Source organism: Schistosoma haematobium, chromosome ZW (genome assembly GCF_000699445.3).
Source record: "Schistosoma haematobium chromosome ZW, whole genome shotgun sequence".
Taxonomy (NCBI): Eukaryota; Metazoa; Platyhelminthes; class Trematoda; order Strigeidida; family Schistosomatidae; genus Schistosoma; species Schistosoma haematobium.
The window spans coordinates 32,248,205-32,264,641 of record NC_067195.1 but is presented as its reverse complement, the minus strand read 5'-3'; the positions used below and the strand labels follow the sequence as shown (position 1 = coordinate 32,264,641).

Sequence of the window (16,437 nt, the reverse complement as noted above, 5' to 3'; positions counted from 1 at the left end):
ATTTCGTAGTTCTTGACTTCATTTTATACTGACTCCATTCATTTTTACTTCTACGTCTCAAATACATATATTGTGATCGTGGGTTACACTTGATATCTATCATTGGCTGGTCACAATGAAATCTAGTTTCGATTTTCTAAAACATTATAAAAAGAAATCAACTCTGAATGATTATGGTGGCTATTTTCTTTAGTAAACAAGTAAATTTCCGATTACTAAATGCTATCGATCATTAATTATGTTTTTAGACATTTTGTAATAAGTTTGCTTTATGCCTTTGTTTTTGTTTCTTTTAATAACCAGGTGAACATATTGATTATAATGGTTATCCTGTACTACCGATGGCGTTAGAACAAGCAGTTTATATGTCTGTAGGTCCAACATCTGGATCTGATTTGGATAGGATCGTTCTTAGAAGCACAGATACTCAATACAGGTAGTTTTGGTCATCATTTTAATTCTGCTTCTGTGCTGCTCTGTGGTACTAGAAAATAAGAAGGACCTGACATACATGAAATTGATCACCACCCAGTGATGAATCAATTGTAAATACATCTCAGTCCTACAGGAAGTCAGTCACGGCCCGGATAGCTCACTGGTAACGTCTCTGACGGTGAGTATGGGTGACACGGGATCAAATTCGTCTGTGAGCATCATTTCCCTTAGGATTACAGAGACACCTTGATGATGAGTGCCAATTAGCACGAAACCTAGGCCCAGGGTTTCCTGTTGACTACCTCCAACCACCATCTTATATCAACATAGTGCACTAAATGTCGAGTAACCTAGATAGGTGGCCACATTGCAACTTGGTCGATAGGATTCGATCTGCACTAGGAAGGACCTGACATAGATGACATTGGTCACCAGTGATCAATCAATTGTAAAGGAAATTAAGTGTTGAAGTTTACAGGTTGTTTTGGTTTACTAGAAAGAAATATATTTACTCTCAGCTTGAGATTTATCGTTTTAGATGGTTAGACCATTCATTGTACACAGCAATTAATCGTTAAACTTTCGTTATATATATATACTGTCATTGTTTTCGAAATTATGCCTTAAAATGTTTTATTTTGGATTTCCAACTACTAAGAGATTATAAGTAGCATATGCTAGTGTATAAAATTATTTGATGTCATTGTAATGGGTGAGTGTTTGAGTGCATTATGTGAAGTGTGTTTTGATATTGTTATTATGATGGATAAGATCATTTCAGTACATGATAAACAATCATAAAATCGTGTTTATGAGACCGAATAATCAACAAGATGCCTCTAATAAACTGATATTTGAAACAAAAGAGCTATCCAACAGAATGTTTTTGTTCTTTAGCGAAACAATACCTTTATGTACAAAATATTAGGCGTGTAAAAAGAAATCGGCGGATGTCGTAATGGATTGAAGGATATATTTATTTTGTAGGCCTTCGTGTTTATCAAACAACCCTTGTCTCTAGTTACTCTTAATATTCATTAATTTTTGCTCATTTTTTGTTGTTATGGCTTGTCAGTTATTATGTTATACCATCGCCAATAAAAACACCGACTTATTGACCGAACCGATGGCACATAAACCTGCTAGGTTTGAAACTATTACGAGTTCACTTAGTATGCGAACGGAACAAAGACTTGTGACCGTAGACCAATAAGCTAGCTATTTGATGCGTCCCAGCCCCGCTAACTAGAGGAAGAAGTCCAAGCTTGGAACGGGTAAGTATATTCCGTAAGCCAGAAACACGAGTGAATAATAACAGGCACAAATCAAACGTATATATACAGCATAAAACTGTCCTTGGGAAGCGTAGCAAAAATAGCGTACTAAAAATACACAACTGTTCAATAGCGTTAAAGATTCTCCCAAGTGGGAAATACGACATGAAAGTGAAAAGTGCGCTTTTGGCGCGAAAACAAGAAAATTTAAATTCCCAACATAAAATTATAAAATTAAGGCATTTACCAAGTGAGGTCTGGGGATCTAACATCCCCAACAACACCAGTACGGACAACCTAGGGTCAGCTGTGAGTTCGTATTGGACCTCCGAGATATTAGCTTCTCTCCAGACGGTTCAGTTCAGAATACCAATATCAGCCTCCGCCACATGAATCATGTATTTCAGAGACACGCAGTTTATTTACAAGCAAATCGGACCGGATTTTACTATAAAATAGAAAATAACAATTATACAAGAGCAGGTCCAAAGTGGCTATGAGTGTGAGATACTATAATTTTGATGGAGTTTTGTTCTATGAGATGGACGGCTTCCGATATACTTGAGTCTCCACACAGATCAAATTTTCAGTTACAGTAACAACGGCAGTAGAACCCACAAAATCAACTGCGTACGAGCTTCGTTTAGGAGGGCGAGGACACACTACAACACACTTGCAGCGCAGAAAAATGGAATTAATATCTAAAGACAATCTCCCAAAAAAAACGGCTATTTAACCAACTTCATCAAAAAATACCAACAAAACGCCTCAGTAGAAACAAAATCAAGTATAGAAGCCGACAAATGGATCATCCTACCATATGTAAAAGGCATATCAGGAATTGTAGCGACATTGTTGGAGCCTTTTGGAATAGGTGTGGTACACAAACCAACAAAATCACTTCAATCAATCCTACACAAATCAAAGGAAGAAAGGACAAAAGAAGAAAAACCGAACATCATCTGCAAAATAAATAGTTTTAACTGCGAAAAACACTAAATCGGACAAAGCGGACGTCACCTTCATCTTTGCCTGCATGAACATCAATTAGCGGTCAAACGCCATGACACATCCTCGCTTATATCAATGCTTCTGGACAACTGTGGACGGACATTCGACTGGGAAAACGCTGAGATCTTGCATAGAGGCAATTCTAAGAACACTAGAGAATTTTAGAAGCTTGGCACTCAGGTTAATCAGCCATCAACAAACACATTGAAATCCATCCAACTTACCAGTCAATCAGAAAAATTATGGGCAAATATAGGACCAGAACCAACACAAGAAAACTGGAGACTCAAGTATATCGGAATAGAATCAGTGGCCGATATAATCAAAATAAAGAGGTAAACAATGAAAGGTTAAGGGTGAACAATAACCAATCAAGACCGAGGTCTACAGGACAAGCTATGAGCCAAATATGGATAAATTCGAACACTTCACTTCTACCTGAATTTTATGCTGCTGATGATGTCGTTCAGAACAACGATGAAAGCTCCACGACCAAACCATCCAGCTCAGAGAATATTACTCCATCAAAACCATCCACCTGAGCTTCAAATGTTCACTGTAATAATAAACTGGGAACAATCTAATAATAGTAAATCGTATAATAATAGTGAAATGGAAGCTTATAATAAAAGGAATATGAATATACATAAAACATAGTTACTCATTAGTTAAACAGTAATAATAATATTATGTAATAACAGTCCATAAATAGATCCTAGCGTTTACTATTCACTTATTCTTCGTCTGGATATAACACTTCCATTCGTTTTAACTTGTTCCTTACAGTTTTTCCATTTCGTCTTATTGCTCTTGTTTTTCATTATGTCTTCAGTATGTTGATTTTCACTGAGTTTATGCGCATGAAATACATATATTTGCATCGATCCATTATTTTCTTGGGTTGAGCGCTTATTTACTTGTCTGTTTGCCTAACAAAACTATGTTTGGGATTATACTACAGTGAAGTATCTACACCGTTTATAAACTCCCATTTCTTCATAAGCCCACTGTTATATGCACACTAAAGACTAATAGTGTTTATGTGAAAACACGTGAACAAATTATTTCACAGACTAAGTTTAAAATTACGGTGTTTTCACACAGTTCTAACTAACGTTTGCAGTTGAAATATTCTATTCCTCAATCCTTGTACCCAATATAGGCCTATTAAAATTCCGATTACAGAAGCCATAACATTTGGTTGTGAAGGATCGCCTGACTCGCCTGAGTGGTTTCATTATTTTCAGTGCGCGTATCGAGGAATAAAAGACTATGTAGACAAGTTGAATTTGGTACGTTCATATATCCGTTTGTCTTTTTCTAATGACAGCACATCTCTTGTCAGCTTTGTTTCAACATTTCAGGTCATCATTATCCATAACAAGCTTATGTAAGCCTCTAAAAGCTAAACCTATTGTGTAAGGGCTTGTGGTAATACTTCACTGCTCAATTATATAGTATGGGTGTAAACTGATCATCTGATAAGAAATTCAATAACAGTGGTCGTAGTAGAAATCCCAGTCATATCCTTCCAAATGTTAATGTAATTAATTGTTCTAAGTTAGTACATCAGATCGGCAGACTAACTTTTAAAGTTTTAGACACGGAGGTTATGATAATATTTGAATTCTACTGCCACTGTTTAAATGTTCTTAAAAACTAAATTTTCTCTTAATTTCACTCACTTACTGTTTATTCACACAAAGGACACTCTGTTGTGGCATTATATTAACCTATTTCCGTTCACTTTTGTCGACTACTAATGTTGGCTGTACGTGTAACTGCTTCGCTATCCTCTGCGTTAAATCATCACATTTAGAAAAACTTTTGTTCTTGCTGTGCATGGTGAGTTTGTAACATTTAGACCAAAGAAGCACTTGATTCAATACAAGATGAAGGCCGCCTAATTTCAAGTATTTTTTGACACATTCTTCATAACGTGCTTATTTTAAACCATGTGGTTTTTCCGAGGTCTGATTAGTATCATTTTTCTAGATTAATATAATCTAATCTAATGTAAGGTAAAAGGAACAAAATACTGGAATGTTAATCAGTCAACTTCGGTGGAAGTGAAGCGAATACTATTGCCTAAATGGTTAGAGTGTAGTTATGACAACATGATAGTTTTGTCGAAAATTTAAACAAAGTGAGTTATTGACAACACGTTTATGCGGTTGTGCTATTGTGCTGTCTAGTTAATTAGTGAGTTCTTATCATAGTTTTCGTTGATTTACTCTTACAGACTGGATACATTTTTGAATTGTGAATTGAAAATCTTATTCACTGTTTAATTTTTAATAGGATTGGACTCCTCCTAGTCTAAATGTACTAGTTGGTGATGTTGAATATGGTGGTTTATGGCCAGCTGCTGGTCTTTCAAGCAGTAGCGCTTTCGTAGTTGCTTCTGCCATAGCAATTATGCGAATATCTGGTTTACAAATAAGTAGAGTAAGTGGAAAGTAGAAAAGTTGTAAATAAAGAGAACAAAGTATTCTTTTGTGCTTCCATCTTAAATATTATGTCTACGATTATTTTCCTTTTTCCCTAAAACAACTAGAATTTACTGCTTTCTACATATGTAATGGTAGCGATAACAATAGATTTGTCTGTAGCCTTTCTGTGGTTACTCCCGGTCCCAAACCTGGATAAAGGAGGAAGGTTGAGCATGGGGTCGGCAACCACATCCTGTTGAAAAACACCTTGCTAAAAATGCTCAAACCATTTAAGTTCTGCCATGGAAGTTGAACAATTATGACGCCTCATGGTAATAGCCAAGATTATTCGAAAATCACGAGGCCGATCCCTTTTCGACGACAATTAATGTAGGAACATGAAATGTCCGAACAATGTAGGAGACTGGGAGGACAAGTTAAATAGCTGCGGAAATGAGGAAATACAATTTGGCGGTCTTTAGATTAATTGAAACCAATTGAACCCAAGCTGGACAGGAAAGACTAGCTTCGGGAGAGATGCTGCTGTTCTCACACCCGAGGAGTTGCACTGATGCGGTCTAAAGAAGCACGTGAAGCACTTGTAGGGTGGTAATCTCATGGATCAAAGATCATGGACAACGCCGAATATGAAGGTATCATGGGACGACAAGGACTGGGAGGAAGAAATGAGAATGGTGACATATTTGCAGACCCACGTGCATTCAACAAAATGGTTATGAGCGTCACAATATTCCCACACAAACGCATACACAAAGCTATGTGGATCTCACCGGACCACACTACAGAGAACCTCATCGATCATGTCTGTATCACAAAACATTCGGAATGTCAATCGAAGACGTGAGAACCAGGAGAGGAGTTGACATAGTTTCATATCACCACCAACTGGTGGTTGCAAAGATGAAAATGAAGCCAAAGAAACATTGGACAACTGGAGAAACAACATTACAAAAGTTCAATTCAATTGCCTCGACATACTGACAAACTCAAGGAATTCAAGATAGTTCTCAACAAAAAGTTCCAAGCCTCACAAGATCTACTCAAAGATGAAACTACTATGGAGGACAACTTGAGATGGATTAATGCAACACTAACCCCAACGTGTCAAAATGTGCTGGGCCGCAAGAAGCAACATTATAAGGAATAGATCTCCATGGGAACCCTGGACAAGATTCAAGAAAGGAAGAACAAGAAGACAGCAATTAACAACAGCCGAGCAAGAGCAGAGAAATTCAAGGCATACTCTAAATACACAGAAGCAAACAAAAAAGTGAAGAGGCGCATCAGAGCTGACAAGCATTAATACGTTTAAGACCTAGAAACGCCAGCAGAAAAAGCTACGAGAGAAGGAAATACGCAACAACCATATAATGCAACGAAGAAGCTTTCATGGGAATATGGTAAACCAGAGTGCCTCGTCAAAAGCAAACAAGGCAAACCAACACTAAGATTCACGAACAGCGGGACAGGTGATTAGAAAATTTCGTAGAACTCTTGAACAGATCATCCCCATTGAACCCACCGGACATCGAAGCAGCACACACGGATCTCCCTAGAGATGTCATCCCAACAACGATCGAAGAAATGAGGATGACCATCAGAGAAATCAAGAGTAGGGAAGCAGCAGAACTCGACAACATACCAGCTGAAGTACTGAAGTCAGACGTAGAAGCAACTGTAAACATGCTTCACGTTCTATTCAGAAAGATTCGGGAGTGAGAACAAGTGCTGACAGACCGGATAGAAGGATACCGCATCACACAGTCCAAATTGTGACACTATGGATCATTTTTGACCATCAATTGGATGGAAATCATCACTATACACCAACTTCCCTGACTATGAGGCAGTGGTTGAAGCGCCGATAGGGGGACGTTATACAACCCTCTTCGACACTGTGGTGTACTTGACAAGATCTTCACCACCATATGGAATTCTTACGACGGCTACACTACAAAGTGGTGCATGAAGGACAACTCACAGATTCATTGTAAGTGAAGATCGGTATTAGACGAGGCTGCTTGCTTGCTCTCGCCTTTTCCATTTCATCTGGTGGTTGACTGGATTAAGAAGACTTCCACATCTGAGAGAAAGCATAGAAACCTCGGACGCAACTAAACAATCTAGACTTTGTGGATCACTTAAATCTTCTATCCCGTATACAGAAACGAATGCAGGTGAAGGCAAACAGTGTAGTAGCAGCCTCTGGAGCAATAGGCCTCAACATTCACAAGGCAAGAAGATCCTGAAATATAACACAACGAGCACCAGCCAAACTACAATTGATGGAGATGCTCTGGAAGATATGGAAACTTTTAACATACCTGGGAGCGTTATTGATAAACAAGGGGGATCTGATGCAGATATGAAAGCATGGATTGGTAAAGCAAGCGGAGCATTCCTACGACTGAAGAACACATGGAACTCGAAACAACTGGCAACCAATATCAAACTCAAAATCTTCAGTACGAACGTCAAAACAGTTAGTTATATTGTACGGAGCTGAAACTCAGAGAACTACCACAACCATCATCAAAATGGTACAATTATTTATAAACAATTGTCTACGTAAGATACTCAATGTCTGTTGGCCGAATACCATCAGCAACAACCTACTGTGACAGAGGACAAACCAGCTTCCAACTGATGAGGAAATTAGGAAAAGACGTTGGAGGTGGATTGAGCATACATTGTGGAAATCATCAAACTGTATCATGAGGCAAGCACTAACTTGGAATCCTGAAGGAAGTCGGGAAAAACGAAGACCAAGGGACACATTGCGCCAGGAAGTGTAGGGAGACATCAAGAAAATGAGTAGTAATCGGAAACAATTTATTTATTTATTGTCACATACCTTGAATTCAAAACGTTTGAAGTACAATTCGAAATTTCATAAAGTAGTTGGTAATTATCTTTATTAGTTTAAGTCATAATATCTTTTGAATTCTCTGAAAGTTCACACTATAATCTGGATCAAATGAAGTTTGATGAAAAATGTTGACTGAAATATTGCGATGCGGCGGTTAAATGACAGCATGTCTTTTATATATGTAAGTAGCAAGTACGTTTACTACTTATCTACCTTATAATGCAATTAAAAAGTTATTCATTGCTGCCGCACTTTTCAATGTATCTTTCATTAATAGTCATTTGTTATGGAAATAATCTTGCGATTAAATTTTTTTAAATTAAATTATTTGTTTGTGTCAATACTTAGCGATTTCGTTGTAGTTAGATCTTCAAAGTTTCCTCTGATTTCAATTTTCCTCTCCAGCATCAATTAGCAAGTTTATGTGCGAAATGTGAGCAATATATTGGTATGCAAGGTGGTGGAATGGATCAAGCTGCAAGTGTTCTAGCAGTTGAAAATAATGTAAGATCATTGATTTTTGCCTATTTATTGAATAATATCAAAACAAATCAAAATAAAACTTTTTTATTCCCTAGTGCCTTGCTTACTTATTCTTTTTTTCTAATATATTATTTCCTTGTAGGCTTTAATGATTGAGTTTACCAAACCATTTGTCACAGTCAGTCCTATTCAATTACCGTCTGATATGGTTTTTGTGATAGCTCATTCGGGTGTACACGCTCGCAAAGCTGCTACATCATATTATAACGAACGTGTGGCAGAATGTCGATTAGCTGCTAAAGTAAGCTTACAGTTGCGATGTTTAATAATCTGATACTTGAAAAAAGTCTTTTCTTGGCTTATGTGCATGAAGCTTTAGATATTTTTAGGTTACAATGTTCTTCTATCCAAACCCCAACAATTACTACACACAGACTATGGTGAACATTAAATTTGATTCGTGCTATGGTTTAGTAATTAGTGCACTTAGTTTTTAACCGTTTGTTTGCATGCTAGAATCCCGTCACATGTTTGATCTGTATGATTAAGAGCCTTCACCTGATGCGTATGGCTCGAAGGCACACACATAACTTTGTACTTCGTCGTTCAGTTATATTATGTTAGGTGAGTTAATCATATTTTATATATCATGGCATCGGTCCATGATGCCATTGATTGTGGGATTGAGGTGTATTGGTAGATGCACACTACGTGGTCGGAGTCCACATAAGATGACATTTTGTCGATGTGTTCGTTCTTTATCTTGCTTCAAGTATTATCTAGTTTTGCATTTTACTAATCTACTAATCTATTAATGTTTGGTCTTTCTCACTTTCACTGATGGTGTAGTGAACAGGACACGGGTTGGGACAATCGAATGTATTTAAAACAAAATTACAGGATTTGTTAATAAAATCTAACAATCATAAAGTAAATGCTTAATTTGCAAAATGTCCATCAATTGTCTCAAAATGACTCTTGGATTTTCATACAAATTGCATCCTGTTTCCATTCTTTACTGTTCGATCCTCTTGTCTCTCTGCTGCCAGACCTTCTTTCCACGACTAACATCATATACTACTTATGTCAATATAAGTAGCACACATCACAATGGTACTGTAAAATAGACCCTACTAATATTCATCTTATCGACTTCATCTCATCTTGATGTGGTAGGGCACTTTGTGGCGACACTTATGTGTATCAAGATTTATGTTAATTGTAACTAACTGACATATTTCGCGTACTTATCTCTAGTCATATAGATTAATGGTTGACTAAAGTTCTTTTAGAAATGTAGTTAATTCCACGGGATCGCTAAAAAAGTAATATCGTCTTATATATTTTGAAAAATAATTTCATATCACCTAGTAATTAAATTACAAAGATCGAAATATAATTTCAACCTTACTCGAGTCATCTATGAATAACATAGAAAGTCAGCCATCTAACGGCATGTATGACTGACAAACAATCCTGTCAGCTGTCAGATAAAACACTCATGATATATAAAGATACCTAAAATGTAAGACGAATTCAAAATTACCTCAATAATAACCCGGGAATAGATAGGTGTTTATATTCATTAAACTCCCTCACCTCCACTATAATATTCAACGTGGAACTATCAATATATACTCGTAAATTTGTTATTTTTATGGTAGAGGTCAACTCTTATAATCCATCCTATACCATAAGATTTATATTTCAGACAAACAGATATATAGATAGTATACTGGTAATGATCTTGGTTGCATTTTCTTGGTACTTCGGAGGTAATTATTATTATTTTCTGAGATTAGGTATTGTTTTTATCTTTTAAAATGTACAAGGATACATTTATAAATGCGAAGGAATTGTCTGTTAATTTTAATACCATGTGTTCGTAACATAATCTATCTTTATCGTTCGTCAGAATTAATTTATGGTTGACTTTGTACACAATGACTATATATATATATATATATATATATATATATATATATATATATATATATATATTCACGTGTTTTCTCCGCATTTAACAACAGATAAATTCTGTTCTCATTTTCAAGACATACATCTGGTCATTTTGGTAGTGCACTACCACTACTACTAATGGTAGCAGTGGTTGTAGTAGTAGAATTAGTAGTAGCACTAATAACTGCATGGGATAACTGGCACACATTTGTTTTCTTCTTTACCTTTCTTGTAAAACCTCGAAAAAAAATGATAAATGGCACCGTTTCTTGATTTACGTAGTCTGAAATTGTAAAAACAACACATGTAGATTATATTGTGCATTTCATAAAATCTAAGCTACCTTAATGGCTTTTACGTAAGAAACAAACCCTAAGTAGAAAAACAGAAAGATTCCTTGTAGTTTCTTCTTTAATGTTCCTTTTAGACCTAATCAGTACTAGGAATCGTCTTATTTATAATTTCAGTTTGTTTTTCTTTACCGGTAATATTTGTATGTATATGTGTACATAGTTGTAAGGTGCATTGGTTTATTAGAAATGTTAATTAACCCTGAAATTCGGTTTACTCACTTATCTATAGTTCAGTTAGTTTCACTGCGCCTATGACACTAGTCCATATGCACAAAATGTCATTCATCTATTTCCGTACATTAAGTATCTTGTGTCAAACGGTTCAGGTTATAAGTAGAGGAAAAGCAGGTGACGTTCTATGATTCAGCGCTATCAAGTATTAAATATTTTTCGAGGAGCAATCATAAATCTAAATTATTAAAAGAGCAAAAACTTTCGTACCTGTATTACACAGAATAATAAACTCATTATTATCACTATTACTCTAAATAGTATATTGTAAGTTCGTTTTTGTATTAGTTGTTTGAATCTTCCCATTGATGTTTAGGACTTCGATTGATCAGTCTCTTAATGTGTTCATTTTGTGCGGATTTCGTCGATATCACTTTAAGTCACAAGCATTATAAGCAGAGATACATGTTGGTCTTCAATCTTATTTATTTTAACACCAGATTATATGACTTCGCAAATCGTTATTTAAAGACAAATAAAGATATGTTTTAGGCTGATTCTTTTAATTATTCGAATTATGTCATGAGGATTAAAAACAGTTGTCCTCATTATCCTTAAGTTTTATTTTTAAAAAACTGCTCTGTTTTCTAGATATTAGTTCGAAATAGCCCGCATATAACTGAACCTTCTAATTATTCATCCATTACACCCTTATGTCTCAGTGATGCACAAAAGTTGTGGAAAGCAGTTTCACCTGATGAAATGATACGCATTCAAAAGGATGGATTATCAATTGTAACTAGATATCTACCAACTGGTATTACTAGTCGAGAAAATCTCTGTCATTTAGGCTTGACTAGCCCAATTATTGAAGGGTGCTTAACAGAAAATACTAAAACAAGTATGTTTCACATACATTAGGTTATTATTTTTCAAATGTCATGTAGTTTTTCTTTTTCGATAAACTAAAATACATTTTAATTTTCAATCTTTTTAGTGTCAGATAATCATTAGTGGGTGTACAGTTTAACGTTTTTGCAGTAAATCTAAACTAATGGTACGGCGGTAAAACTTGCGGTTGATTTGTTTGTTATTGGTGCTATCATTTGAAACAACAATCGCAAGAATTGATAAGCAAGTTACATCGTTTTATGAAGAGTTGTGAAAATTTTTGCGGTGGTCATCATCACATATAGACTTTTAAATACTTTCTTTAGTGTCATAGCGCTCACTTCGAAATGTGGAGGTCCTGGGTTTGATCTCATGTGTAGTCGTCGGTCTACATTGTCAAGCAGTCTCAATCTAAAACAAAGAAACTATATCAACGACTCTAGCAATTTTCACCCTCACTTTTTATGCTTCGGTTTAGCAAACAAGGTGTTACTCTAAGGAGTGTATGCAAACGTTTACTTAGTTATTAAGTTCTACTTAATTGTATCATGATATCCTAGCACATTTTTTTCTTGGTGTTATATTAAAAAAAACTCCGCCTGTAGCTCTTCTAGAGTAACTGCCGGTTCCAAGCCCGGGTAAAGGAGGAGGGTTGGGCATGGGGTTAGCGACCCCATCCCGTAGAAAACTAACTCGCTAAAAAAACGCTTACCAGGAAAAATTATTCAAACCATTTAAACTCTGTCCTGAAAGTTAGAAGGTCTTCATTTAGAAGAATTATAACGCTTCATGGTGAAAGCCGAGTTCTTTCGGAAGCTATGAGGCCGATGCCCCTTGTAACAACCAGAGCAACAATTTTTATAGGTACATGGAACGTCCGAACAATGTGGGCGGCCGGGAAGACCAGTCAAATAGCAAAGGAAATGAGATACAACTTGGCAGTACTGGAAATCAGCGAAACACATTGGACCCAAGCTGGACAACAAAGGCTAAATACGGGAGAGATGCTACTATACTCCGGTCACGAAGAGGAAAATGCTCCACACACTCAGGGAGTTGCTCTAATGCTGTCCAAAGTAGCACGAAATGCACTTGTAGGATGGGAATCTCACGGATCCAGAATCATCAGAGCATCATTCAAAACAAAGAAGGAGGGGATCACAATGAATATTATCCAATGTTATGCACCCACCAATGATAGCAACGACGACATTAAAGATCAATTCTACGAGCGGCTGCAGTCAATCATAGAGAAGTGCCCAAGAAACGACCTCATTATTCTAACGGGAGATCTAAATGCCAAAGTCGGAATAGACAACACCAAATTTGAAGATATTGTGGGACGACATGTACTGGAAGAGGGAAACGAAAATGGAGAAAGATTTGCAAATCTGTGTGCACTCAACAAATTGGTCATAGGAGGCACAATATTTCCGCACAAACGTATACACAAAGCTACATGGATCTCACCGGACCACACTACAGAGAACCAGCTAGATCGTATTTGCATCAATAAAAAATTCCGAAGGACAATAGAAGATGTGAGAACCAGGAGAGTAGCTGATATAGCTTCAGATCACCACTTAGTTGTGGTCAATTTAAAACTGAAGCTAAAGGAAAACTGGACAACTGGACAAACAGCACTACATAGGTTCAATACAGCCTTCCTTCGAGATACTAAAAATCTCAATGAATTCAAGATAGCTCTCAACAACAAGCCTTACAGGATCTACTGAAGGAAGAAGAAACTAGTATGGAGGACAACTGGAAAAGTATCAAAGAAGCATTAACTTCAACGTGTCAAGAGGTTCTGGGCCTCAAGAAGCATCATCATAAGGAATGGATCTCTATAGAAACACTGGACAAGATCAAAGAAAGGAAGAACAAGAAGACAGCAATTAACAACAGCCGAACACGGACAGAGAAAGTCCAAGCACAAGCTGAATACATAGAAGCAAACAAGCAAGTGAAGAAGAGCATTAGAGCCGACAAGAAGTACGTGGAAGAACTAGCAACGACGGCGGAAAATGCTGCAAGAGAAGGAAATATGAAACAACTTTATGATACAACGAAGAAACTAGCAGGGAAATACAGTAAACCAGAGAGACCGGTCAACAACAAGGAAGGCAGGCCAATCACTGAAATTCAACAACAGCAGGACAGATGGGTAGAATACTTCGAGGAACTCCTGAATAGGTCGGCTCCAACGAATCCACCGGACATCGAAGCAGCACACACAGATCTTCCTATAGATGTCAATCCACCAACGACGGAAGAAATCAGAATAGCGATCAGACAAATCAAGAGCGGGAAAGTCAGACATCGAAGTAACTACAGACATGCTTCACCCTCTATTTAAAAAGATTTGGGAGGAGGAACAAGTGCCGATGGACTGGAAAGAAGGACACCTCATCAAGATTCCAAAGAAAGGAGATCTGAGCAAATGTGAAAACTACAGAGGCATCACACTACTGTCAATACTAGGGAAAGTTTTTAACAGAGTGTTGCTGAAGCGGATGAAAGATGCAGTAGACGCCCAACTTCGAGATCAACAAGCTGTATTACGTAAGGATCGGTCGTGCACAGACCAAATCGCAACACTACGGATCATCGTTGAACAATCAGTTTAGTGAAACTCGTCACTATACATCAACTTCATTGACTACGAAAAGGCGTTTGACAGTGTAGATAGGAGAAAATTATGGAAACTTCTTCGACACTATGGAGTTCCTGAGAAGATTTTCAACATTATCCGGAACTCATACGACGGACTACAGTGCAAGGTCTTGCATGGAGGACAGCTGACAGACGCCTTCCAAGTAAGGACCGGAGTCAGACAAGGCTGTCTACTCTCTCCCTTCCTCTTTCTTCTGGTGGTCGACTGGACTATGAAGACCACGACATCTGAAGGAAAACACGGAATACAATGGACAGCTCAGAATCAATTAGACGATTTGGACTTCGCAGATGACCTAGCCCTCCTATCACGTACACACGAACAGATGCAGATGAAGACAGCCAGTGTAGCAGCAGTCTCTGCATCAGTAAGCCTCAGCATACACAAAGGGAAAACCAAGGTCCTCAAATTCAACACGGAGAACAGCAATCCAATCACTCTTGATGGCGAAACTCTGGAAGATGTAGAGTCCTTCACATACCTAGGAAGCATCATCGATGAACAAGGAGGTTCAGATGCAGACGTAAAGGCAAGGATTGGCAAAGCAAGGACCACATTCCTACAGTTGAAGAACATATGGAACTCAAAACAACTTTCAACCAATATCAAAGTCAGAATCTTCAATACAAACGTCAAGACAGTCCTACTGTACGGAGCTGAAACTTGGTGAACTACGACAACCACCATCAAGAAAGTACAAGTATTTATAAATAGCTGTCTACGCAAGATACTCAACATCCATTGGCCGGATACCATCGGCAACAGCCTTTTGTGGGAGAGAACAAACCAGCTTCCAGCTGAAGAGGAAATTAGGAAAAGACGATAGAAATGGATAGGACATACATTACGCAAATCATCAAACTGCATCACGAGACAAGCCCTAACTTGGAATCCTGAAGGAAGGCGGAAAAGAGGGAGGCCAAAGAACACATTACGTCGGGAAATAGAAGCAGATATGAAAAGGATGAATAACAACTGGAGAAAACTGGAAAGGATTGCCCAGGACAGGGTTGGATAGAGAATGCTGGTGAGCGGCCTATGCTCCTTCACGAGGAGTAACAGGCGTAAATAAAAGTAAGTAAAGTATATTGAAAACGTTCTTCGAAATGAACAGTTTATTTTTTATCATATCTCACTCATTACTTTTATTTACATTTAAATTTAGTGAACCACTTTTATTTAAGAGATCGTGCAGAACATGTATACTCTGAGGCTGAACGGGTTTTTAAATTTTACAATATATGCAAAAAGATATTCAGTAATAGTGATTCACAAACGAATTCAAATAATTATATGCAGTTGTTAGGAGATTTAATGAATCAAAGTCAATTATCTTGTGCCAATCTTTATCAGTGTTCTTGTCGTGAATTGGATAAATTAATAAGCGTTTGCAGGTTAGTGATTTGTCAAAATTAACTCTCAGTTCAGTCATTTACAAAATAATAGTGGTGATTTACTGATCAGTTTCAAGTTATGAGAATTTGGTTTGTTTGTGTGCAGTGGTTGTTTAGATAATTTATTGTGTGATTCAAACAGTTTAATTCAATAATGTAATTGAGTACCCAAACTAAGGTTTATGGATTCGACTGTGAGATACATATTTCACTGTGAGAGTGACAACTAAGTGTACTACTTGACTGCTATAATCAAAATAAATGGATATGAATTCAAAGCTCTAATTTTCATGGTTCGTGTTAGACCATCTCTCACTTTGTAATACAAGTAAACTGAATAAATGATGCGAGAAAATGCTGATAGATACTTTAAGGTACAGGTGTCAGAACATCCTGTATTAACATTTTTTGGTCCTTTTGGTACTAACGTGTACTGAAACATTTGTAGCTGCAGTTCCTCTGAGGAT

At 37.1% G+C, this 16,437-nt stretch overlaps 1 protein-coding gene across 3 annotated transcripts in view; it reads left to right on the top strand.

The window, feature by feature from the left end:
- GALK2_1 (N-acetylgalactosamine kinase) overlaps nucleotides 1–16,437 on the top strand; it is a 30,353-nt gene that overhangs the window by 10,727 nt on the left and 3,189 nt on the right. For 2 of the 3 annotated variants that reach the window (XM_051211065.1, XM_051211067.1), the window contains 7 exons: nucleotides 304–436; nucleotides 3,883–4,012; nucleotides 5,022–5,168; nucleotides 8,448–8,546; nucleotides 8,668–8,826; nucleotides 11,660–11,909; nucleotides 15,742–15,970. In XM_051211065.1, coding sequence (XP_051071098.1) covers nucleotides 304–436; nucleotides 3,883–4,012; nucleotides 5,022–5,168; nucleotides 8,448–8,546; nucleotides 8,668–8,826; nucleotides 11,660–11,909; nucleotides 15,742–15,970 — 1,147 coding nt within the window. Of the gene's footprint in view, nucleotides 1–303; nucleotides 8,346–8,447; nucleotides 8,547–8,667; nucleotides 8,827–11,659; nucleotides 11,910–15,741; nucleotides 15,971–16,437 lie in introns of those variants that run through there. The other variant, XM_051211066.1, reaches the window with a different exon arrangement.